Consider the following 27,703-nt stretch of genomic DNA (forward strand, 5'->3'; position numbering starts at 1 on the left):
CTCCCCAGTGCCTTTACCTGACATGCAGCCCCATATCAATGACTGTGGAAATTTGCATGTTCTCTTCAGGCAGTCATCTTTATAAATCTCATTGGAACGGCACCAAACAAAAGTTCCAGCATAATCACCTTGCCCAATACAGATTCGCGATTCATCACTGAATATGACTTTCATCCAGTCATCAACAGTCCACAATTGCTTTTCATTAGCCCATTGTAACCTTGTTTTTTTTCTGTTTAGGTGTTATTGATGGCTTTCGTTTAGCTTTTCTGCATGTAAATCCCATTTCCTTTAGGCGGTTTCTTACAGTTCGGTCACAGACGTTGATTCCAGTTTCCACCCATTCGTTCCTCATCTGTTTTGTTGTCTTGACGCTTTGATGTCTTTCTTGGTCTACTAGTATGTTGAAGAGTTGCCCTCGTATGTAAAAGACTCTGGGGAGGTCTTGCAGAGATTACAGGGGATTACGCTGGAATTTGATATGTTCCTCATTACTGGGGATGTGGAATCCCTTTATACTTGTATTAGTCATGAACAAGGGATTTCAGCAGCAAGATTTTATCTTTCAAATAAAAGCATGGATGGGGACTTATTACAACTTTTCCTGGATTTACTTGAACATGAATTGACCCATAATTACTTCACATTTAAAGACAGATATTATGTACAGCAACGAGGAGTGGCTATGGGGGCGTCTTTTGCACCCTCATATGTCAACCTCTTTATGGGTCAATGGGAACGGGAACATATGTTACCGTACCTTGGTAATGTTCAAGATCCATCCGTGGTGAGTTGGATGCGCTTCATTGATGATCTTCTCTTTGGAATGTGAAACTCACCTTTAGAATTACTACAAAGAAGATTGACTTTTTGGATCTCCAATTAATGGTGGATCGTCTTGGTAACATTCACAGCACTATTTTCCGTAAGGAAACTAGTGCCAACTCTGTACTACATGCAAAATCAGCACATCCGAGACACACCATCAGGGCAATCCCTAAGAGAGAATTTATCCATGCAAGGAGAATTTGTGATACTAATGAGGAATTTGAAATCCAGGCCCGCGATATGACTAGCAGATTTTTGGATCGAGGTTATAAATATAATGATATCAATCGGGGGTACCAACAAGTGAAGGAAATGGATCGGAACTCACTTTTGCAGAGTAAATTTACAAAAAAGGAGGACTCACGGTTACGAATCATCACAAATTATCATGGAAGATGGAAAGATATGAATAGTATATTTAATCATTTCTGGCCAATATTGAAACAGGACCCTGGGCTTGCAAAATTTATTGAGGATAAACCATTAATCGAAGCAAGAAGTAAAACTATTGGTGAAACCATTACACACAGCCACTATGTTGCACCTAAATCAAACTTTATATTCAACTAGCTGAAGAGCCCGGCGTTGCCTGGGCATAGTAAATATCTGTGGTTAGTTATAGCACCTCACTTGTCTTATTTTCCCATCACGCCTCTCATTTTCCCAATCACATCTTTCATTTTCCCCCTCACACCTCTCATTCCCCCCTAACACTTGTCATTTCAACCTCACATCTGTCATTTTCTGATCACTCCACTATTTTTCCTCACTCCTCTCATTTTGCACTCACACCTTTTCATTTTCACCTCACACCTCTCATTTTCACCTCATCACCTCAGTATATACATGTTTGTCATCTCCCTTATATATAGTATACATCTGTATGTCATCTCCTGTATATAGTATATACCTGTATGTCATCTCCCCTGTATATAGTATATACCTGCTGTGTGTCATCTCCCCTATATATAGTATATACCTGAATGTCATCTCATTCTATATATAGTATATACCTGTATGTCATCTCCTCCTGTATATAGTATATACCTGTGTGTCATCTCCCCTGTATATAGTATATGCCTGTGTGTCATCTCCTCCTGTATATAGTATATACCTGTGTGTCATCTCCCCTGTATATAGTATATATCTGTGTGTCATCTCCTCCTGTATATAGTATATACCTGCATGTCATCTTCTATATATAGCATATACCTGTATGTCATCTCCTCCTGTATATAGTATATACCTGTAGGTCATCTGCTCCTGTATATAGTATATACCTGTGTGTCATCTCCTCCTGTATATAGTATATACCTGTATGTCATCTCCTCCTGTATATATCTGTACCTGTATGTCATCTCCTCCTCTATATAGTATATACCTGTGTGTCATCTCTCCTGTATATAGTATATATCTGTGTGTCATCTCCCCTGTATATAGTATATACCTGTGTGTCATCTCCTCCTGTATTAGACCTCGTTCACACGTTATTTGCTCAGTATTTTTACCTCAGTATTTGTAAGCTAAATTGGCAGCCTGATAAATCCCCAGCCAACAGGAAGCCCTCCCCCCTGGCAGTATATATTAGCTCACACATACACATAATCGACAGGTCATGTGACTGACAGCTGCGGTATTTCCTATATGGTACATTTGTTATTTTTGAAGGATAATACCAGACTTGTGTGTGTTTTAGGGTGAGTTTCATTTGTCAAGTTGTGTGTGTTGAGTTGCGTGTGGCAAAATGCATGTAGCGACTTTTGTGAGATGAGTTTTGTGTGGCAACATGCGTGTAGCAACTTTTTGTGTGTCGAGTTGCATGTGACATCTCCCCTGATTTGCGGCGGGTGCTGCAGAAATTTCAGGCTGATAGACCTGACCGTTGTCCAGCGGAGAAACTGTTTGTCCCTGATAGATGGACTAGTAAAGTTATCTCTGAGGTTCATTGTTCGGTGTTAGCTGGTCATCCTGGAATCTTTGGTACCAGAGATTTGGTGGCTAGATCCTTTTGGTGGCCTTCCTTGTCACGGGATGTGCGTTCTTTTGTGCAGTCCTGTGGGACTTGTGCTCGGGCAAAGCCCTGCTGTTCTCATGCCAGTGGGTTGCTTTTGCCCTTGCCGGTCCCGAAGAGGCCCTGGACGCATATTTCCATGGAATTTATTTCAGATCTCCCCGTCTCTCAAAGGATGTCGGTCATTTGGGTGGTGTGTGATCGCTTCTCTAAGATGGTCCATTTGGTACCCTTGTCTAAATTGCCTTCCTCCTCTGATTTGGTGCCATTGTTTTTCCAGCATGTGGTTCGTTTGCATGGCATTCCGGAGAACATTGTCTCGGACAGAGGTTCCCAGTTTGTTTCGAGGTTTTGGCGGTCCTTTTGTGCTAAGATGGGCATTGATTTGTCTTTTTCTTCGGCTTTCCATCCTCAGACAAATGGCCAAACCGAACGAACCAATCAGACTTTGGAGACATATCTGAGATGCTTTGTTTCTGCTGATCAGGATGATTGGGTGTCCTTCTTGCCTTTGGCTGAGTTCGCCCTTAATAATCGGGCCAGCTCGGCTACTTTGGTTTTGCCTTTTTTCTGTAATTCTGGTTTCCATCCTCATTTTTCTTCAGGGCAGGTTGAGCCTTCGGACTGTCCTGGTGTGGATTCTGTGGTGGACAGATTGCAGCAAATTTGGACTCACGTAGTGGACAATTTGACATTGTCCCAGGAGAAGGCTCAACGTTTCGCTAACCGCCGTCGCTGTGTTGGTCCCCGACTTCGTGTTGGGGATTTGGTTTGGTTGTCGTCTCGTTATGTTCCTATGAAGGTTTCCTCTCCTAAGTTTAAGCCTCGTTTCATTGGTCCTTATAAGATTTCTGAAGTTCTCAATCCTGTGTCATATCGTTTGGCCCTTCCAGCTTCTTTTGTCATCCATAATATGTTCCATAGGTTGTTATTGCGGAGATACGTGGCGCCTATGGTTCCCTCCGTTGACCCTCCTACCCCGGTGTTGGTCGAGGGGGAGTTGGAGTATGTGGTGAAGATTTTAGATTCTCGTATTTCGAGACGGAAACTCCAGTACCTGGTCAAGTGGAAGGGTTATGGTCAGGAAGATAATTCCTGGGTTGTTGCCTCTGATGTTCATGCTGCCGATCTGGTTCGTGCCTTTCATTTGGCTCGTCCTGATCGGCCTGGGGGCTCTGGTGAGGGTTGGGTGACCCCTCCTCAAGGGGGGGGTACTGTTGTGAATTCTGTTATCGAACTCCCTCCTGTGGTCATGAATGGTACTTCGGCGAGTTCTGTCCATGGACTCCCTCTGGTGGCTGTGAGTGGAGCTGCTGGTTCTGAGGTTCCTTCCACAGGTGACCTAGTTTATTCTTTGGCTGGCTGCTCTATTTAACTCCACTCAGATCGTTACTCCATGCCAGCTGTCAATGTTCTAGTACTGGTTCAGTTCGCTCTTGGATCTTTCTGGTGACCTGTCTACTCCAGCAGAAGCTAAGTCCCTGCTAGTTTATTTTTTGTTCTTTGTTTTCTTGTCCAGCTTGCTATCATGATTTTGCCTTGCTAGCTGGAAGCTCTGGGATGTAGAGTGGCACCTCCGCATCGTGAGTCGGTGCGGGGGTCTTTTTGCACACTCTGCGTGGTCTTTTTGTAGTTTTTTGTGCTGACCGCAAAGTTACCTTTTCTATCCTCAGTCTGTTTAGTAAGTCTGGCCTCCCTTTACTGAAACTTGTTTCATTCCTGTGTTTGTGACTTTCATCTTAACTCACAGTCAATATTTGTGGGGGGCTGCCTTTTTCTTTGGGGAATTTCTCTGAGGCAAGGTAGGCTTTATTTCCTATCTCTAGGGGTAGTTAGCTCTTAGGCTGTGAAGAGGCATCTAGGCAGAGTTAGGTACGCTCCACGGCTATTTCTAGTGTGTGTGATAGGATTAGGGGTTGCGGTCAGCAGAGCTCCCACTTTCCAGAGCTTGTCCTGTGTTAGTTTAACCATCAGGTCATTCTGGGTGCTCCTAACCACCAGGTCCATAACATAAATGGCAGGCATGACCCTCCCTATATATCACTCCCTGACGAAGCAATGTGTGAAACGCGCATTGGAGTGTGGGGTTGAGGCACAGTACGCCAGCATGAGCACTGGTAAGGATTATTAAATGCACTTTGGACTTTGTACTGCTTAAATATTGGTAGTGATTGCTATATGCACTTTGCACTTTGTACCTTTGGAATGCTTATAAGGGCTCATATATATTTATCCACTAGGATAAACTAATAGTATTTATTATGCCCTTGTTCTTTCCTCATGGTTGCTCATGCATATATTATTAATCAAATAAGAAGCAAGGGTATGATTATTGTTATATACTGATTTATTTCATTTACCCATTGCCCTTGTATATTGCTTCTGATATTTGAATCATGTGCCTCCTCCAAGCTTCTGTGTTTAGTTTTGTCTAGTGTCTTATAACAATAAAATATTTGGTTTTTATTAGGGTTGAGCGACCTTGACCTTTTTAGAGTCGAGTCGTGTTTCGCGAAACCCGACTATCTTAGAAGTCGAGTCGAGTGGAATCGGCCGATTATGGCGAAAAGTCGGGTATCGCCCGAAACACGAAACCCAATGCAAGTCAATGGGGGAGCATAGTCGGCAGTGAGTGGAGGCCAGGAAAACACCTACACTGCCCATTTTAATGGCAAAAACATCCATTCTTGTTACAGAAGCTTGTCAATCGTAATTTAGCTTATAATAATTGGAAGGCATTTGAAATTGGGGGTCATTTTGCTAAAGTTGTGGGGGGTAGGGCTGGTTCAAGTAATTAGTGGGCCCAGTAAATCTGGACCACGTCACGGCAGTGGAGCAGGGAGAGGTAAGTATTTCAACTTTGCAAGTGCTGTGATCCTGAGCAAGCAGGGGGGGCCCACTCGTTGGCATTGGCACTGGCACAGGGCCCCTCAAAGTACAGCGGTGTGTTTGCACGGCGGGGGTGCCTCCCACCGGCAGCAACATTTTTGCGTACTATGAGAGGCCCTGTGCCAGTGACGTCGCCAACTAGTATTCCTCCCCCCACCTGATGAAGGAACCTGCACTTTCATCTGCACCTTCCTCTTTGTCCCCGTGTAAGGTGGTATGGTATGCGGGAAGAGGAACCTGACTTTCAGCAGGGTCACAATCTTGCTGTGTAGCGTGCACGGGGAATTTTGCGTTATGGGTCAATGTACCAGCAGACTCATCTATCACTGGCTGGGCAATGGGCAGGATGAGGAGGAAACACAGATATAGGCCCAAAGAATAAAGTTGGCTAAATGCAGTTCAAAATTGGTAACACAGGACTAACCAGGGGGCATTGCAGTGGAGGACAACTGGAATGAGAGGCTGACACAGAGAGTAGGCCCAAATCAGTAAGTAGTCGAAATGCAGTTCAAAATTGGCAACCGTAGTAAACAGGCGGCACAGCTTTGTTCAGTGGAGGAGAACAGCAAGGAGTGGCAGACACCGATAGTAGGCCCCAACCCAACTAGTTGGCCAAATGCAGTCTAACATTAACAACTACTTAACGAGAGCCTGAAAATGGAATTTCAGGACAGGAAACCAGGAGAACAGCAAAGAGTGGCAGACACCGATAGTAGGCCCCAAACCAACTAGTACGCCAAATGCAGTTGATCCATTTAACCACAATTTAATGAGAGCCTGAAGATAGAAGTTCAGGAAAGGCAACCTGGAGAACACCTTGGAGTGTAACACACCATCTCTCTACACCCCATACCCAATTTGTAGGCCTAATGCAGCGTAGTTTCCAACAACTACTAAACGAGAGCCGGAAGATCGAAGCTCAGGAAAGGCAACCTGGAGAACACCTTGGAGTGGAACACACCATCTCTCTACACCCCATACCCAATTTGTAGGCCTAATGCAGTGTAGTTTCCAACAACTACTAAACGAGAGAATGAAGATCGAAGCATTGGCGAGGAAACCCGGGGAACACCTTGGAGTGGAACACACCATCTCTCTACACCCCATACCCAATTTGTAGGCCTAATGCAGTGTAGTTTCCAACAACTACTAAACGAGAGCATGAAGATCGAAGCATTGGCGAGGAAACCTGGGGAACACCTTGGAGTGGAACACACCATCTCTCTACACCCCATACCTAATTTGTAGGCCTAATGCAGCGTAGTTTCCAACAACTACTAAACGAGAGCCAGAAGATTGAAGCTCAGGAAAGGCAACCTGGAGAACACCTTGGAGTGGAACACACCATCTCTCTACACCCCATACCCAATTTGTAGGCCTAATGCAGTGTAGGTTCCAAGAACTACTAAACGAGAGCCGGAAGATCGAAGCATTGGCGAGGAAACCTGGGGAACACCTGGGAGTGGAACACACCATCTCTCTACACCCCATACCCAATTTGTAGGTCTAATGCAGCGTAGTTTCCAACTACTAAACGAGAGCATGAAGATCGAAGCAATGGAGAGGAAACCTGGGGAACACCTTGGAGTGGAACACACCATCTCTCTACACCCCATACCCAATTTGTAGGCCTAATGCAGTGTAGTTTTCTACAACTACTAAACGAGAGTTGGAAGACCGAAGCAATGTGGACGAAACCTGGGGAACACCTTGGAGTGGAACACACCATCTCTCTACACCCCATACCCAATTTGTAGGCCTAATGCAGCGTAGTTTCCAACAACTACTAAACGAGAGCCGGAAGATCGAAGCTCAGGAAAGGCAACCTGGAGAACACCTTGGAGTGGAACACACCATCTCTCTACACCCCATACCCAATTTGTAGGTCTAATGCAGCGTAGTTTCCAACAACTACTAAACGAGAGCATGAAGATCGAAGCAATGGAGAGGAAACCTGGGGAACACCTTGGAGTGGAACACACCATCTCTCTACACCCCATACCCAATTTGTAGGCCTAATGCAGTGTAGTTTCCAACAACTACTAAACGAGAGCATGAAGATCGAAGCTCAGGAAAGGCATCCTGGAGAACACCTTGGAGTGGAACACACCATCTCTGTACACCCCATACCCAATTTGTAGGCCTAATGCAGTGTAGTTTCCAACAACTACTAAACGAGAGCATGAAGATCGAAGCATTGGCGAGGAAACCTGGGGAACACCTGGGAGTGGAACACACCATCTCTCTACACCCCATACCCAATTTGTAGGTCTAATGCAGCGTAGTTTCCAACAACTACTAAACGAGAGCATGAAGATCGAAGCAATGGAGAGGAAACCTGGGGAACACCTTGGAGTGGAACACACCATCTCTCTACACCCCATACCCAATTTGTAGGCCTAATGCAGTGTAGTTTCCAACAACTACTAAACGAGAGTCGGAAAATCGAAGCTCAGGAAAGGCAACCTGGAGAACACCTTGGAGTGGAACACACCATCTCTCTACACCCCATACCCAATTTGTAGGCCTAATGCAGTGTAGTTTCCAACAACTACTAAACGAGAGCATTAAGATCGAAGCAATGGCGAGGAAACCTGGGGCACACCTTGGGTAGGCAGACACCGTTAGTAGGCCCTACCAAAGTTGTACCCCCAATGCAGTTTTAAAATTCCTAGAGGCTGAAAACAAGACTATTGACGCTCAGCTTTTTTCAAAGGAACACAGCTGAATTGAGTGGCGCAGACAGACACAGGTAGTAGGACTTAAACCAAAAATGTGGCTCACTGCAGCTTAAAAAAGTTACAGGGGTACACAAGCAGCAGTGCTCTGGGCAGTGGAGGACAATTTCAATAGTGGACCGCAGACAGACTTTGTACGCCTACTATTAAAAAAACGATGCTCTATGCAATTAAAAATAGGTTCCAGGGGTCCACGGGCAGCAGTGGTGTGGTCAGTGGACGAGTATTGGAAGGAGGGACCGCAGACAGGCGTAGTAGGCCTAACATAACAAAATTAGGCTGTAGACACTGTAAAATTGGTTCCAGGGGTACACGGGCAGCAGTGGTGTGGTCAGCGGAGGAAAATTGGAATTAGGGACTGCAGACAGACTTTGTAGGCTGTCCCCTGTGGACCATGCATCCAACACATTAACCCAGGGCGCCGTAATGGACACGTAACTTTTTGTGGACATGCCTACTGGTCCATGCGTCTCTTGTCAGGTGCACCTTTCTACTGTTTGATTGCCTGAGTGCTATGACAATGCAGACTTTTTCATGCCGGTGGAGGGCTGCGATGGCTTTTCTCGCAAAAGAAATGTCGACTGGGTAGCTTGAACCGTTGCACAGCGTAGTTCATCTGGGCTTTCTAAATATAAAACTAAGAAAAAAAGGAGGCTACATGCACTTTCAGCTGGGTTCCAGGGGTACACGGCCAGCATTGGTCTGGTCAGTGGAGAACTATTGGAAGGAAGGACCGCAGACACGCTTCGAAGGCCTAACATAATAACAGATGGCTGTAGGCAATTTTAAATTGGTTCCAGGGGTACACGGGCAGCAGTGGAGTGGTCAGTGGAGGCCTAGTGGAAGGAGGGACCGCAGACAGGCATCGAAGGGCTAACATAATAACACATTGCTGTTGGCAATTTTAAATTGGTTCCAGGGGAACACGGGCAGCAGTGGCCTGGTCAGTGTAGTAGTAGTAGAAAGAACGGACCGCAGACAGGCATCGAAGGCCTAAAATAAAAAAATTGGGCTGGCTGTAGGCAATTTTAAATTGGTTCCGTGGGTACACGGGCAGCAGTGGTGTGGTCAGTGGAGGCCTAGTGGAAGGAGTGACCGCAGACAGGCATCGAAGGCCTAACATAATAACACATGGCTGTAGGCAATTTTAAATTGGTTCCGTGGGTACACGGGCAGCAGTGGTGTGGTCAGTGGAGGCCTAGTGGAAGGAGTGACCGCAGACAGGCATCGAAGGCCTAACATAATAGCACATGGCTGTAGGCAATTTTAAATTGGTTCCATGGGTACACGGGCAGCAGTGGTGTGCTCAGTGGAGGCCTAGTGGAAGGAGTGACCGCAAACAGGCATCGAAGGCCTAAAATAAAAAAATTGGGCTGGCTGTAGGCAATTTTAAATTGGTTCCGTGGGTACACGGGCAGCAGTGGTGTGGTCAGTGGAGGCCTAGTGGAAGGAGTGACCGCAGACAGGCATCGAAGGCCTAACATAATAACACATGGCTGTAGGCAATTTTAAATTGGTTCCGTGGGTACACGGGCAGCAGTGGTGTGGTCAGTGGAGGCCTAGTGGAAGGAGTGACCGCAGACAGGCATCGAAGGCCTAACATAATAACACATGGCTGTAGGCAATTTTAAATTGGTTCCGTGGGTACACGGGCAGCAGTGGTGTGGTCAGTGGAGGCCTAGTGGAAGGAGTGACCGCAAACAGGCATCGAAGGCCTAAAATAAAAAAATTGGGCTGGCTGTAGGCAATTTTAAATTGGTTCCAGGGGTACACGGGCAGCAGTGGTGTGGTCAGTGGAGGCCTAGTGGAAGGAGGGACCGCAGACAGGCATCGAAGGCCTAACATAATAACAGATGGCTGTAGGCAATTTTAAATTGGTTCCAGGGGTACACGGGCAGCAGTGGTGTGGTCAGTGGAGGCTTAGTGGAAGGAGGGACCGCAGACAGGCTTCGAAGGCCTAACATAACAAAATAGGGCTGTTGGCAATTTAAAATTGGTTCCAGGGGTACAAGGGCAGCAGTACAATGGTCAGTGGAGGCCTAGTGGAAGGAGGGACCGCAGACAGGCTTCGAAGGCCTAACATAAAAAAATAGGGCTGTTGGCAATTTAAAATTGGTTCCAGTGGTACAAGGGCAGCAGTACAATGGTCAGTGGAGGCCTAGTGGAAGGAGGGACCGCAGACAGGCTTCGAAGGCCTAACATAAAAAAATAGGGCTGTTGGCAATTTAAAATTGGTTCCAGGGGTACACGGGCAGCAGTACAATGGTCAGTGGAGGCCTAGTGGAAGGAGGGACCGCAGACAGGCTTCGAAGGCCTAACATAAAAAAATAGGGCTGTTGGCAATTTAAAATTGGTTCCAGTGGTACAAGGGCAGCAGTACAATGGTCAGTGGAGGCCTAGTGGAAGGAGGGACCGCAGACAGGCTTCGAAGGCCTAACATAAAAAAATAGGGCTGTTGGCAATTTAAAATTGGTTCCAGGGGTACACGGGCAGCAGTACAATGGTCAGTGGAGGCCTTGTGGAAGGAGGGACCGCAGACAGGCTTCGAAGGCCTAACATAACAAAAATGTCAATACAATGGTATTGTCAGTGCCAGGCATTGAAGGATGTCAGCGCATAGACTAAACATTGGTGGAGCTGTGAGAGATAATTTTGCAAGTGGTAGAGCACTGTTTGAGCTGGGGGGAGGGGAACTGTCTTGTGGCCGGCGGTACAGGCCCAGGGCCCCTCATATTACAACGGTGTGTCTGATGTTGGGTGCGCACCACCACCGCCAGAGACACTTTATTGTACTATGAGGGACCCAGTGGCAGTGCCGTCGACCAAAAGCGGGCAGACCCACCTCTTCAGACAAACAGCACTCTCACGGGTGCTGGCGCCAAGTGGCGATACCACGGCCCCGTGTTGGGAGTTTGGCCATTTAGTGAGGTGTAAACATGTCGTATGCTGGACAATCAGGTGCAGAAAATTACGAGATTGGAAAAGTCATTCAGAATAGTCCACAGGCAAGACCTTTTCATAGGAAAGCTAGGTGTCAGCCGGGCAAGGTGGGGCAAAAGATTTCGAAATCCAGTTGTGGTTCATTTTAATGAAGGTTAGATGATCTACATTTTGGGTAGCCAGACGAGTCCTTTTTTCTGTTAGTATTGAACCTGCAGCACTGAATACTCTTTCTGATAGGACACTAGCTGCCGGGCAAGCAAGCTCCTGCAATGCATATTCTGCCAATTCTGGCCAGGTGTCTAATTTGGATGCCCAGTAATCAAATGGGAATGACGGTTGAGGGAAAACGTCGATAAGGGATGAAAAATAGTTTGTAACCATACTGGACAAATGTTGTCTCCTGTCACTTTGAATTGATGCTGCAGTACCTGTCCAGTCTGCGGTCATAGCAAAATCACTCCACAACCTGGTCAGAAAACCCCTCTGGCCAACGCCACTTCTGATTTCTGCCCCTCTAACACCACTGGTCTGCTGGCCCCTGCAGCTCGTGTGAGAACGATCACGGGCGCTGTGTGCAGGGAATGCCAGAAGCAAACGGTCAACAAGAGTTGATTGTTTGGTTGCTAATATTATTTCCAAGTTGTCATGTGGCATTATATTTTGCAATTTGCCTTTATAGCGAGGATCAAGGAGGCAGGCCAACCAGTAATCGTCATCGTTCATCATTTTAGTAATGCGTGTGTCCCTTTTGAGGATACGTAAGGCATAATCCGCCATGTGGGTCAAAGTTCCAGTTCTGAAATCTGCGGTTGTGCTTGGTTGAGGGGCAGTTTCAGGCAAATCCACGTCACTTGTGTCCCTCCAAAAACCAGAACCCGGCCTTGCCGCGCCAACAATTTCCAGTGGCCCCGGAAAAGCTTCCTCATTAAAAATATAATCATCCCCATCATCCTCCTCGTCCTCCTCCTCCTCTTCGCCCGCTACCTCGTCCTGTACACTGCCCTGGCCAGACAATGGCTGACTGTCATCAAGGCTTTCCTCTTCCTCAACTGCAGACGCCTGATCCTTTATGTGCGTCAAACTTTGCATCAGCAGACGCATTAGGGGGATGCTCATGCTTATTATGGCATTGTCTGCACTAACCAGCCGTGTGCATTCCTCAAAACACTGAAGGACTTGACACATGTCTTGAATCTTCGACCACTGCACACCTGACAACTCCATGTCTGCCATCCTACTGCCTGCCCGTGTATGTGTATCCTCCCACAAAAACATAACAGCCCGCCTCTGTTCGCACAGTCTCTGAAGCATGTGCAGTGTTGAGTTCCACCTTGTTGCAACGTCTATGATTAGGCGATGCTGGGGAAGGTTCAAAGAACGCTGATAGGTCTGCATACGGCTGGAGTGTACAGGCGAACGGCGGATATGTGAGCAAAGTCCACGCACTTTGAGGAGCAGGTCGGATAACCCCGGATAACTTCTCAGGAAGCACTGCACCACCAGGTTTAAGGTGTGAGCCAGGCAAGGAATGTGTTTCAGTTGGGAAAGGGAGATGGCAGCCATGAAATTCCTTCCGTTATCACTCACTACCTTGCCTGCCTCAAGATCTACAGTGCCCAGCCACGACTGCGTTTCTTTCTGCAAGAACTCGGACAGAACTTCCGCGGTGTGTCTGTTGTCGCCCAAACACTTCATAGCCAATACAGCCTGCTGACGTTTGCCAGTAGCTGCCCCATAATGGGAGACCTGGTGTGCAACAGTGGCAGCTGCGGATGGAGTGGTTGTGCGACTGCGGTCTGTGGACGAGCTCTCGCTTCTCCAGGAGGACGAGGAGGAGGAGGATGGGGTGCGAACGGCTACAGCCAACTGTTTCCTAGACCGTGGGCTAGGCAGAACTGTCCCAAAATTGCTGTCCCCTGTGGACCCTGCATCCACAACATTCACCCAGTGTGCCGTGATGGACACGTAACGTCCCTGGCCATGCCTACTGGTCCATGCATCTGTTGTCAGGTGCACCTTTGTGCTCACAGATTGCCTGAGTGCATGGACGATGCGCTCTTTAACATGCTGGTGGAGGGCTGGGATGGCTTTTCTGGAAAAAAAGTGTCGACTGGGTAGCTCGTAGCGTGGTACAGCGTAGTCCATCAGGGCTTTGAAAGCTTCGCTTTCAACTAACCGGTAGGGCATCATCTCTAACGAGATTAGTCTAGCTATGTGGGCGTTCAAACCCTGTGTACGCGGATGCGAGGCTAAGTACTTCCTTTTTCTAACCATAGTCTCATGTATGGTGAGCTGGACTGGAGAGCTGGAGATCGTGGAACTAGCGGGGGTGCCGGTGGACATGGCAGACTGAGAGACGGTGGGAGATGGTATTGTTGCCGCCGGTGCCCTAGATGCAGTGTTTCCTACTACGAAACTGGTGATTCCCTGACCCTGACTGCTTTGGCCTGGCAAAAAAACCTGCACAGATACTGCAGGTGGTGCGGAAAATGGTGGCCCTACACTGCCGGAAGGGATGTTGCGTTGATGACTAGCTTCATTGGCCGAGGGTGCTACAACCTTAAGGGACGTTTGGTAGTTAGTCCAAGCTTGCAAATGCATGGTGGTTAAATGTCTATGCATGCAACTTGTATTGAGACTTTTCAGATTCTGCCCTCTGCTTAAGGTAGTTGAACATTTTTGACAGATGACTTTGCGCTGATCAATTGGATGTTGTTTAAAAAAATGCCAGACTGCACTCTTTCTAGCATCGGATACCTTTTCAGGCATTGCAGACTGAGCTTTAACCGGATGGCCACGCTGTCCTCCAACAGGTTTTGGCTTTGCCACGCGTTTTGGGCAAGATACGGACCCGGCAGATGGAACCTGTTGCGATGTTGATGCCTGCTGCGGCCCCTCCTCCGCTTCAGAACTGCTGCCGCCTGCACCCTGTTCCCCCAATGGCTGCAAATCGGGGTCAAGAACTGGGTTATCTATTACCTCTTCTTGTAGCTCGTGTGCAACTTCGTCTGTGTCACCGTGTCGGTCGGTGGTATAGCGTTCGTGATGGGGCAACATAGTCTCATCAGGGTCTGATTCTTGATCATTACCCTGCGAGGGCAATGTTGTGGTCTGAGTCAAAGGACCAGCATAGTAGTCTGGCTGTGGCTGTGCATCAGTGCACTCCATGTCAGATTCAACTTGTAATGGGCATGGACTGTTAACTGCTTCACTTTCTAAGCCAGGGATGGTATGTGTAAAGAGCTCCATGGAGTAACCCATTGTGTCGCCTGCTGCATTCTTCTCTGTTGTTGTTTTTGCTGAAGAGGACAAGGAAGCGACTTGTCCCTGACCGTGAACATCCACTAACGACGCGCTGCTTTTACATTTACCAGTTTCACGAGAGGAGGCAAAAGAGCTAGAGGCTGAGTCAGCAAGATAAGCCAAAACTTGCTCTTGCTGCTCCGGCTTTAAAAGCGGTTTTCCTACTCCCAGAAAAGGGAGCGTTCGAGGCCTTGTGTAGCCAGACGACGAACCTGGCTCCACAGCTCCAGACATAGGTGCAATCTTTTTTTTCCCACGACCACCTGATGCTCCATCACTACCACTACCCTCATTACCAGCTGACAATGAACGCCCCCGGCCACGACCTCTTCCACCAGACTTCCTCATTGTTTTAAAAACGTAACCAAACTAACGGTATTTGTTGCTGTCACACAACTTACACGGTGAGCTATAACTTCAGTATGATTTAGCTACCCCTTTACAGGTGGGTGAGACCGCAAAGAAAATCAGGCACAATGTTACACACTCTGTTTTTGGTGGCAACAAATGAGAGAGATGCCACACACGCAGGACTGTCACTGAAGCACAAATGTAAATATTAATCTCCCACTGATTTGTTTTGTTTTTGTTTTTTTTCAGGGAGACTTTAGAAAAAAAAAATAATAAAAAAAAATGATTTTTTCAGGAAGAATTTAGAAACCAAATAAAATAAAACGATTTTTTCAGGGAGAATTTAGAAAACAAATAAAGCAAAAAATAGGCTTCCAATGGCCCACTGAGTGAGAGATGACGCACACAGGAGTCAGGAGTGGCACACAAGCCCAGAGGCCAATATTGTTCTCCCAATGATTGATGTAGTGATTTTTTCAGGTAGATTTTGGAACCCAAATCAAGCTAAAAAAAAAATAGGCTTTCTATGGCCCACAATTGGAGAGAGAGAGAGAGAGATGGCACACCCAGGAGTCAAGACTGGCACACAAGCAGAAAGGGCAATATTAATCTCCCACTGATTTGATTTTTTTTTTTTTTCAGGGAGACTTTAGAAAAAAAAAAATAATAAAAAAAAATGATTTTTTCAGGAAGAATTTAGAAACCAAATAAAATAAAACGATTTTTTCAGGGAGAATTTAGAAAACAAATAAAACAAAAAATAGGCTTTCTATGGCCCACTGAGTGAGAGATGACGCACACAGGAGTCAGGAGTGGCACACAAGCCCAGAGGCCAATATTTATCTCCCACTGATTGATTTAGTGATTTTTTCAGGTAGATTTTGGAACCCAAATCAAGCAAAAAAAATAATAGGCTTTCTATGGCCCACAACTGGAGAGAGAGAGAATGATGGCACACCCAGGAGTCAAGACTGGCACACAAGCAGAAAGGGCAATATTAATCTCCCACTGATTTTTTTTTTTTTTTTTTTTCAGGGAGACTTTAGAAAAAAAAAATAATAAAAAAAAATGATTTTTTCAGGAAGAATTTAGAAACCAAATAAAATAAAATGATTTTTTCAGGGAGAATTTAGAAAACAAATAAAGCAAAAAATAGGCTTTCTATGGCCCACTGAGTGAGAGATGACGCACACAGGAGTCAGGAGTGGCACACAAGCCCAGAGGCCAATATTGTTCTCCCAATGATTGATGTAGTGATTTTTTCAGGTAGATTTTGGAACCCAAATCAAGCTAAAAAAATAATAGGCTTTCTATGGCCCACAATTGGAGAGAGAGAGAGAGAGATGGCACACCCAGGAGTCAAGACTGGCACACAAGCAGAAAGGGCAATATTAATCTCCCACTGATTTGATTTTTTTTTTTTTTCAGGGAGACTTTAGAAAAAAAAAATAATAAAAAAAAATGATTTTTTCAGGAAGAATTTAGAAACCAAATAAAATAAAACGATTTTTTCAGGGAGAATTTAGAAAACAAATAAAACAAAAAATAGGCTTTCTATGGCCCACTGAGTGAGAGATGACGCACACAGGAGTCAGGAGTGGCACACAAGCCCAGAGGCCAATATTTATCTCCCACTGATTGATTTATTGATTTTTTCAGGTAGAATTTAGAACCCAAATCAACCAAAAAAATAAATAGGCTTTCTATGGCCCACTATTTGTGAGAGAGATGGCACGCTCAGGACTGGCACACAAGCCCAGAGGCCAATATTAATCTCCCACTTTTTTTTTTTTTTTTTCAGGGAAAATTTATAAACCCAATAAAAAAAATAAATAGGCTTTCTATGGCCCACTATCTGAGAGAGAGAGATGGCACGCTTAGGACTGGCACACAAGCCCAAAGGCCAATATTAATCTCCCTTTTTTTTTTCAGGGAGAATTTATAAAACCAAAAAAAAAAAAATAAATAGGCTTTCTATGGCCCACTATTTGTGAGAGAGATGGCACGCTCAGGACTGGCACACAAGCCCAGAGGCCAATATTAATCTCCCACTTTTTTTTTTTTTTTTTCAGGGAAAATTTATAAACCCAATAAAAAAAATAAATAGGCTTTCTATGGCCCACTATCTGAGAGAGAGAGATGGCACGCTTAGGACTGGCACACAAGCCCAAAGGCCAATATTAATCTCCCACTGATTGATTTATTGATTTTTTCAGGTAGAATTTAGAACCCAAATAAAGCAAAAAAAAAAAAAAAGGCTTTCTATGGCCCACTGAGTGAGTGATGATGCACACAGGAGTCAGGAGTGGCACACAAGCCCCGAGGCCAATATTTTTCTCCCACTGATTGATGTAGTGATTTTTTCAGGTAGAGTTTGGAACCTAAATCAAGCAACAAAAATAAATAGGCTTTCTATGGCCCACTGAGTGAGAGATGGCACACACAGGAGTCAGGAGTGGCACACAAGCCCTGAGGCCAATATTTTTCTCCCACTGATTGATGTAGTGATTTCTTCAGGTAGATTTTAGAACCCAAATCAAGCAAAAAAATAAATAGGCTTTCTATGGCCCACTGAGTGAGAGATGGCACAGACAGGGATGGCACTCTAGCAGAAATGCCAATCTTAATCTCCCACAAAAAAAAAAAAAAGGAACTGTCCTTCAATTACTATCTCCCTGCAGTAATCTCAGCCAGGTATGGCAGGCAGCAATAAGGAGTGGACTGATGCACAAATTAAATAAAAAGTGTGGACAAACAAACAAGATAGCTGTGCAGAAAGGAAGGAACAAGAGGATTTGTGCTTTGAAAAAAGCAGTTGGTTTGCACAGCGGCGTACACACAGCAATGCAGCTATCAGGGAGCCTTCTAGGGCAGCCCAATGAGCTACAGCGCTGAGGGGAAAAAAAAAAAAAATGTAGCTTCCACTGTCCCTGCACACCGAAGGTGGTGTTGGGCAGTGGAAATCGCTACAGCACAAGCGGTTTGGTGGTTAATGGACCCTGCCTAACGCTATCCCTGCTTCTGACGAAGCGGCAGCAACCTCTCCCTAAGCTCAGATCAGCAGCAGTAACATGGCGGTCGGCGGGAACGCCCCTTTATAGCCCCTGTGACGCCGCAGACAGCAAGCCAATCACTGCAATGCCCTTCTCTAAGATGGTGGGGACCAGGACCTATGTCATCACGCTGCCCACACTCTGCGTTTACCTTCATTGGCTGAGAAATGGCGCTTTTCGCGTCATTGAAACGCGACTTTGGCGCGAAAGTCGCGTACCGCATGGCCGACCCCGCACAGGGGTCGGATCGGGTTTCATGAAACCCGACTTTGCCAAAAGTCGGCGACTTTTGAAAATGAACGACCCGTTTCGCTCAACCCTAGTTTTTATATGATTGGTGTTTTTGAATATTTTTTCAAGTAGTTTTTTTGTTTAGGTCTTTGTATCTACTTCAAAACCCATATTATTATTGGGGTAGATTCTTCTCCTTGGTTTTTGGTTTAAAGTATATTTGGTCTACTAGTATGTTTGCCTTTAACAACCTTCCCATGTTGTTTGAATTTGGTCCAGATTTTAGACACAGCTGACTGAACAACCAACATCTTTTGCAGCATTGCTTGATGATTCTCTCCTTTGTTTCAATTGAGATCTCTCATGTTGGAGCCATGATTCATGTCAGTCCACTTGGTGCTACAACTCTCCAAGGTGTGATCACTCCTTTTTAGATGCAGACTTATGAGCAGATCTAATTTGATGCAGGTGTTATATTTGGGTATGAAAACTTACAGGGTGATTCCATAATATTTTTCCTCAGAATTGAGTGATTCCATAATTTGTCCCCTACTGTATACTTAGTTAAAAAAAAGTAACCATTACTGACTACCATATTTTTTGTTCTTGATTTTTTTTAGTGTTTCTTAAAGCCAGAAAGTTGCCATTCGAAATTATTTTTGTTTTCTGCCATGTCTGTGATCTGCCTTTTTTCTACAAAATTAAACAACTGAATGAACATCCTCCAAGGTCGGTGATTCCATAATTTTTGCCTTGGGTTGTAGATAGATAATAGATAGACAATAGAGAGATAGATTATAGATAGATAATAGATAGATATTAGATAGATGATAGATATATAATAGTTGATATATAGATGATAGATAGATGATGGAAAGATAATAGATAGATGAATAGATAGAACAATAATAATAATAGACAGATCGATGATTGATAATAGATAGATAATAGATATGAGAGATAGATGATAGATATACAAAAAAATCATCAGCACCTCCCAATTGTGAATAGGTGCAACCTGTAGTGACTACAAAATATATATATAAAAAAGCACAGCAGCACTCTGTGAATGCCAAGACATATAGTGTCAATGGAAATAACAACTTCCAACCGCAATGTCCCTCAGCAAGATGTACTTACAAAAAAAGTGAAGGTTCTTCACGCATAAATTGGCCAATTCATGTTTGCCCATCAACCATTGCAAGGTGACACTTCTCTGATGATGTCACTACAGCTTGCACTATTCACATGTAGGAGGTGCTGGTCAGGTTTTTTTGTATAGCTAATTTGGAAGGTGTGACTCCCTCTGCTCTGACACTGCACTCCTCCCATTGACCTGCAGGTGTTCTTAACCAATTCTACTTGCCTATTCAAATTGTAGGCTTACAGCCTAGGAGAGACATGTTTGTTTATTATTGTATGCTTTCTAGCTCGAAAGTGGCATGTACCATGTACAGTTGGATAGGGAAAGGTTTTTATAGGACCCATCAGAGAAGTGTCTACTTGCCGTGGTTGATGGGCACACGTGAATTGGCCAGTTTATGTGCTAAGAACCTTCACTTTTTTGTAAGTACACCTTGCTGAGGGACAATGGTTGGAAGTTATTACCATTGACACTATATGTCTTGGCATTCACAGAGTGCTATTGTGCTTTTTTAAAGATAGATAGATAGATAGATAGATAGATAGATAGATAGACAGTTACAGTGGAGAAACAAAGTATTTAGCCAGCCACCAATTGTGCAAGTTCTCCCACTTAAAAAGATGAGAGAGGCCTGTAATTGACATCATCGGTAGACCACCACTATGAGAGTCAAAATGAGAAAACAAATCCAGAAAATCACCTTGTCTGATTTAGCAAGATTTATTTTGCAAATTATGGTGGAAAAATAAGTATTTGGTCATTAACAAAAGTTCATCTCAATATTTTGTTATATATCCTTTGTTGGCAGTGACAGAGGTCAAACGTTTTCTGTAAGTCTTCATAAGGTTGGCACACACTGTTGATGGTATGTTGGCCCATTCCTCCATGCAGATCTAGAGCAGATCAAGAGCAGTGATGCTTTGGGCCTGTGGCTGGGCAACATAGACTTTCAACTCCCGCCAAAGGTTTTCTATGGGGTTGAGATCTGTAGACTGACTAGGCCACTCCAGGACCTTCATATGCTTCTTAGGAAGCCTCTCTTTCATTGGCCTGGTGGTGTGCTTGGGATCATTATCATGCTGAAAGACCCATCCATGTTTCATCTTTAATGCCCTTGCTGATGGAAGGAGGTTTGAACTCAAAATCTCATGATACATGGCACCATTCATTCTTTCATGTACACGGATCAGTCATCCTGGTCCCTTTGCAGAGAAACAGCCCCAAAGCATGATGTTGCCACCCCCATGCTTCACAGTAGGTATGGTGCTCTTTGAAAACAACTCAACATTCTGTCTTCTCCAAACACGACGAGTTTTGTTTCTACCAAACAGTTCTACATTGTTTTCAGCAGACCATAAGACATTCTGCCAATACTCTTCTGGATAACCCAAATGCTCTCTAGCAAACTTCAGATGGACCCAGACATACACTGGCTTAAGCACGGGGACATGTCTGGCACTGCCGGATCTGAGTCCCTGGTGGTGTATTGTGCTACTGATGGTAGCCTTTGTTGTGGTGGTCGCAGCTCTATGCAGGTCATTTACTAGGTCCCCCCCGTGTGGTTCTGGGATTTTTGCTCACCGTTCTTGTGATAATTTTGACCCCACGGGGTGAGATCTTGCGTTGAGCCCCAGATTGAAGGAGATTATGAGTGGTCTTGTATGTCTTCCATTAATTTATTATTGCTGCCACAGTTGATTTCATCACACCAAGCTGCTTGCCTATTACAGATTCAGTCTTCCCAGCCTGGTGCAGGGCTACAATTTTGTTTCTGGTGTCCTTCTACAGCTCTTTGGTCTTCACCATAGTGGAGTTTGGAGTGTGACTGTTTGAGGTTGTGGACAGTTGTCTTTTATACTGATAAGTTCAAACAGGTGCCATTACTACAGGTAATGAATGGAGGACAGAGGAGTCTCTTAAAGAAGAAGTTACAGGTCTGTGAGAGCCAGAAATCTTGCATGTTTTTAGGTAACCAAATACTTATTTGCCACCATAATTTGCAAACTAAATATTGCCAAATCAGACAAGGTGATTTTCTGGATTTGTTTTCTCATTTTGACTCTCATAGTTGTGGTCTACCTATGATGTCAATTACAGGCCTCATCTTTTAAGTGGGAGAGCTTGCACAATTGGTGGCTGACTAAATACTTTTTTTTCCTCACTGTAGATAGATAGATAGATAGTAGATAGATAATAGGCAATAGATGATAGATAATAGATAATACATAGAAAAAAGAAGAAAGCACAGCAGCACTATGCATAAGTTTAGGCCATTTGAAAACACAGAAAAACATTAAAAACATTCAATCTAGATTTTCCTACAAAAAAATATATTTTTTTTAAACTTATGGAAATTAATGAAAATGAAGGTTCTTTAGCGCATATATTGGCCAATTCATGTATGCCCATCAACCACGGCAAGGTGACCTTCCTCTGATGGGTCCCTGTTCTACTATATATGCCTCTCTCGGACTATAACAGATATATAGATAATAGATAGATGATAGATAGATAGATAGATAGATAGATAGATAGATAGATAGATAGATAGATAGATAGATAGATAGATAGATAGATAGATAACACAGGGGAACAATTTGAAAAAAAATTTCTGTTGAGTTAGGTTTTTGAGCTGATTTATACTAAAATTGGCATGCTGATTCCAAAAATGTAGTCAGGTTTTTTCTAGCACGTCAAGTTTTTCCTACACAACTTACCTGCCAGAGAAGCACAATTGCACTGATATCTGTAATAAGACTTGTTATCTGATTACAATTCGACTCATATAGAGCTATGTGGCAACTTGTAAGAGTAGTCACAACTTTGTCATGCCTATTTCTTATATATTTTATTTTTTGTTCATATTTGTACTATTTAAAAAAAACACTTTTTAGGTACAGTAGTTTACATAGTTTTGAGAAGACAAAAATCTTATAGTTCAAAAACTTGACGTGATAGAGAAAAACTGAGATCATTTCTGGATTCAGCATCCAAAAATTAGTTAAGAACAGTTGTCTGACCTAACTCTTAAAAAATTGTGTTCCCCAGTGTAATACATGATAGATAATAGATAGATAATAGGTAGACAGATAGATAGATACAGTAGATAGATAGATAGATAGATAGATAGATAGATAGATAGATAGATAGATAGATAGATAATATATATCTATAGTTTAGATAGATGATAGATAGATAGATAGATAGATAGATAGATAGATAGATAGATAGATAGATAGATAGATAGATAGTAAATAATAGTTAGTTCGATCAATCTCACCTTAGAAATCTTTACATTGGCGTCTCCGGTGATACCAGACAGATCAGCATTGTTGGAGAAGACATCTATTACTCCCATCTTTCTTAATGTTTCCTTGAGGTTGATAGTGCCAGAGATCTTGAATCTCGGGAGGAATAAGTCCACCACACTGTGAACAATAAAAAGGAACAGAATCATAGATAAGATAATGTGCAGATGCTTCATAAACATCCAAACCAGGACAGATCTGTAATAAAACAACCCACCTCCCTACAGGTATATACTGTATAATGTATCCATAATAGGGTTCTTATATGAGAAGGGCGGACAATCTGTAAATTGTCATACTGTATATATAATGTATCATCCTGTCGTTTCAGGCTGCGTCTTGCCTTGAAGAAATGGAAATGCCATGAGAGGGATTTCATTTCTTGATTCTGACATATGGGGATCACTACCTCACTATAGCAGTTACCCCAAATTACTCTAAGATTGAAAAAAGTATGCATAAGGTTTTTATTATAAGAGATGAATATACAAGAGAGACAGAAGCTCAAAGAATAGAGAAAAAAGGGAGAGTAAGGAAGAGGCAGTGTACACATTTATAGTGGGTGACCGGATGACTATAGACTGTCCGTCATAACTTCCCTAATGGCTGAGTACGGCAACAACTCCCTTTTTAGTTAGGGCAAGAAAAACAGCATTATTACATACTAATGCTATCTTAAAATGGGCAAAACTCAGTATGTGACAGAGAAATAGGTAAACACTGTAGATACATATGAGATGAAAGACAGGTGGATACTCTTTTCCCTACCGCCTATTCATCGATTTCTTCCACTTTAGAATTGTTTCTTTATTAAACTTCTGTTCTGTTTCAGGTAACTTTCCCGTCTTCGGCAAGATGAATAAGGCATTGACATCTCCTTCATAAGGTATGGAGACCACTGTGGCCTCATCAGTAAAAGCCACATCGTAAGCTCCTATTCTGGTCATAAACGGCACCTTCACAGTTGTATTTTCACTGACATGAAAATCTCCCTCTTCTGTCCAGTCTTCCTCAAATGGTTGTTTCCATTTCCCTATGAAGATATAAAAAGATAACTGATTATATTACTGAATGGGATGATGGTGGTTGTGATATTATGTGGCAGGTATTACCTAAAATCAAAGAAATGTCTGACTGACTTACATAGTAACATAGTAACATAGTTAGTAAGGCCGAAAAAAGACATTTGTCCATCCAGTTCAGCCTATATTCCATCATAATAAATCCCCAGATCTACGTCCTTCTACAGAACCTAATAATTGTATGATACAATATTGTTCTGCTCCAGGAAGACATCCAGGCCTCTCTTGAACCCCTCGACTGAGTTCGCCATCACCACCTCCTCAGGCAAGCAATTCCAGATTCTCACTGCCCTAACAGTAAAGAATCCTCTTCTATGTTGGTGGAAAAACCTTCTCTCCTCCAGACGCAAAGAATGCCCCCTTGTGCCCGTCACCTTCCTTGGTATAAACAGATCCTCAGCTAGATATTTGTATTGTCCCCTTATATACTTATACATGGTTATTAGATCGCCCCTCAGTCGTCTTTTTTCTAGACTAAATAATCCTAATTTCGCTAATCTATCTGGGTATTGTAGTTCTCCCATCCCCTTTATTAATTTTGTTGCCCTCCTTTGTACTCTCTCTAGTTCCATTATATCCTTCCTGAGCACCGGTGCCCAAAACTGGACACAGTACTCCATGTGCGGTCTAACTAGGGATTTGTACAGAGGCAGTATAATGCTCTCATCATGTGTATCCAGACCTCTTTTAATGCACCCCATGATCCTGTTTGCCTTGGCAGCTGCTGCCTGGCACTGGCTGCTCCAGGTAAGTTTATCATTAACTAGGATCCCCAAGTCCTTCTCCCTGTCAGATTTACCCAGTGGTTTCCCGTTCAGTGTGTAATGGTGATATTGATTCCCTCTTCCCATGTGTATAACCTTACATTTATCATTGTTAAACCTCATCTGCCACCTTTCAGCCCAAGTTTCCAACTTATCCAGATCCATCTGTAGCAGAATACTATCTTCTCTTGTATTAACTGCTTTACATAGTTTTGTATCATCTGCAAATATCGATATTTTACTGTGTAAACCTTCTACCAGATCATTAATGAATATGTTGAAGAGAACAGGTCCCAATACTGACCCCTGCGGTACCCCACTGGTCACAGCGACCCAGTTAGAGACTATACCATTTATAACCACCCTCTGCTTTCTATCACTAAGCCAGTTACTAACCCATTTACACACATTTTCCCCCAGACCAAGCATTCTCATTTTGTGTACCAACCTCTTGTGCGGCACGGTATCAAACGCTTTGGAAAAATCGAGATATACCACGTCCAATGACTCACCGTGGTCCAGTCTATAGCTTACCTCTTCATAAAAACTGATTAGATTGGTTTGACAGGAGCGATTTCTCATAAACCCATGCTGATATGGAGTTAAACAGTTATTCTCATTGAGATAATCCAGAATAACATCCCTCAGAAACCCTTCAAATATTTTACCAACAATAGAGGTTAGACTTACTGGCCTATAATTTCCAGGTTCACTTTTAGAGCCCTTTTTGAATATTGGCACCACATTTGCTATGCGCCAGTCCTGCGGAACAGACCCTGTCGCTATAGAGTCACTAAAAATAAGAAATAATGGTTTATGTATTACATTACTTAGTTCTCTTAGTACTCGTGGGTGTATGCCATCCGGACCTGGAGATTTATCTATTTTAATCTTATTTAGCCGGTTTCGCACCTCTTCTTGGGTTAGATTGGTGACTCTTAATATAGGGTTTTCATTGTTTCTTGGGATTTCACCTAGCATTTCATTTTCCACTGTGAATACCGGTGGAACTTATAATAAAACTTTACCGAAATGTTAGTGTAAGGACCCGGTGATAGTGCAGGATGGTTTACTAGTGCGGAAAAGGTTCTTGTTTCAACATTTCCCTCTTAGAGGAAGTCTCCAACAAGGGTCCTACTGAGTGTGGATGGAGGGTGAAAGCAGCATTAATATGACCATGTGTGGTGGCCGATGTGTTAAATTATAATTACCTCTGAAATAAATGTAGTTGATGAGGACTATAATGGTGTCCTGGTCTACACTGTCCAGCAGCTCGGCGATCTTGCCATGGGTGTTCTTCTCCACGTAACTGTTGATCTGATTTTTTGCTTCTCCTTCATTTTTGAAGTCAGTAGAGAACGCCTCAGAGTAGTAGAATTTCTTGGCCTCATCTAAGAATGTCTGGAGAATCTTGTGTTCCTTGGAGATGAAGAGCGCGTTCCCACCACTGAGCTGCAGCTCACTGTGTGCATTATTAAGGAGATACAGAAGATGGTGGAAACCTTCATGGATTTCTTGTTCTGAGGTCTCCGAAATATTGAAATTGAGTCCATCAATGATCTGTGAGTGGGTCTGAGCCTTAGCGCCAAGAGACAGGACAGCAAATGCAATAGAAACACTGACTGGGGAGCAGACAATGTTCTCAGAAGGATGATCTAGAGCCACCTGCCGATACAGGTCAAAGTAAAATTTTGAATTGTATTGAGCTACCTTGTGGCTAAGCATGGATTTGTTATAGTGTTGATGGTGCTCCTTGCTTTGATTTTCCCCGTTCTTGATATGGCCATCTTTGTGATCATGGTGGTCATTGCTATGTTTATGATCGCCCTCATGATGATCAGCAAAAGCCAGTGTAAAAAGGAGAGCCACTCCCAAAACCAGCAAGAACCTCATGTTTCTGAAAAAAGAACATTTCACTATGAGTCAGATTATACTGAATATAAAAAATGTTATCTATATACCGTCCATTATCACCTTGCATTAATCAATTAGCAATGGGGTCTTTTATTGTATCATTTAGGTATTTTTGTTTGGCTGTTGGAACACTTTGAGCCTGATTCATCATTTGCACTTTTTTATTTAAACTTTTTTTCCGCTTGTCTACTGGTATTTCTTGACCTTTTTTAGTCAAATTTTTCAAAATGGGGTATGCGGTTTATGAATCTTTTGAAGAATAAAAAAAAAAAGTGCTACATATTTGACTGTAAACTTTTTTCCAACTTTTAAGCTCAAAAGTTGCACGTTCTACTAAAATATAACAAATTTGCTAAAAAAAAATTCTGATGTGCATAATATTACTGGAGGGGGATGGGGCTGCAACATGATTGCTTAAAAGTTTAGTGATTTTGTTTTTTAAAGCTGTAAACCCCAAATCACACCCAGGATAACGAACAAAAGAAAAACAAATGAAGAAATAAAAAAAAGATTTAAATGAGCAAATAAATTGGCCAATTCATGTGTACCTGACAGCCATGATAAAGCGATTCTCCTTGCTGGTAACTCATTTAATGTGAATCCTCTCTTAGACTAAAGTCTGCATTTCTATGTGAAGGTAGGATCCTGCTGTAATTAAAAACGCCTGAGGCTGAGGGGTGGAGTGCTCAGTCAGAGAGCCAATGTATACAAATATCAAAAAGACTGACCAGCACACTGAAACAGAAAACAGGTGTGAACAGGTGCTTACTTAGAGAAGCCATCTCCATATATAACCAACAAACATTTCCTTGTACAAAAAAGTAAAGGATATATCCAGGACTTGAGAAAAACAAAAAATGTGCTTAAGCACTAACAGGCAAGTAGTTCCTGCTAGAAATGGACAAACCCCTGGATGTATGGGTTTGGCCAAACAGTTAAAAAAAATTTGGTTCAGATATCAAAACAGTACCCAAATGCTGGTTATTTAAATGTAGGGCCCGAACATCCAGTGATTGCCACTCTGTCATGTGCATGACAGCATAGCAAACAATGCCTCTGATCAACAGTAAAATCATTAGCGCTGGTCAAGGAGCCGCAGTTCCCACGCAGTCAAATGATCGGAGGTTAAAAGTTTACTCCCAGT

At 43.5% G+C, this 27,703-nt stretch overlaps 1 protein-coding gene across 3 annotated transcripts in view; it reads right to left on the minus strand.

Annotated features, from left to right (window-relative positions):
* LOC138658122 (alpha-1-antitrypsin-like) overlaps positions 1-27,703 on the minus strand; it is a 52,949-nt gene that overhangs the window by 6,920 nt on the left and 18,326 nt on the right. For all 3 annotated transcript variants that reach the window (XM_069745661.1, XM_069745662.1, XM_069745663.1), the window contains exons 2-4: positions 25,857-26,542; positions 23,568-23,832; positions 22,772-22,919 (exon numbers count right to left, since the gene is read on the minus strand). In XM_069745661.1, coding sequence (XP_069601762.1) covers positions 22,772-22,919; positions 23,568-23,832; positions 25,857-26,538 — 1,095 coding nt within the window. In that variant the 5' untranslated portion in view covers positions 26,539-26,542. The remainder of the gene's footprint in view (positions 1-22,771; positions 22,920-23,567; positions 23,833-25,856; positions 26,543-27,703) is intronic.

Source organism: Ranitomeya imitator, chromosome 1 (genome assembly GCF_032444005.1).
Source record: "Ranitomeya imitator isolate aRanImi1 chromosome 1, aRanImi1.pri, whole genome shotgun sequence".
NCBI lineage: Eukaryota > Metazoa > Chordata > Amphibia > Anura > Dendrobatidae > Ranitomeya > Ranitomeya imitator.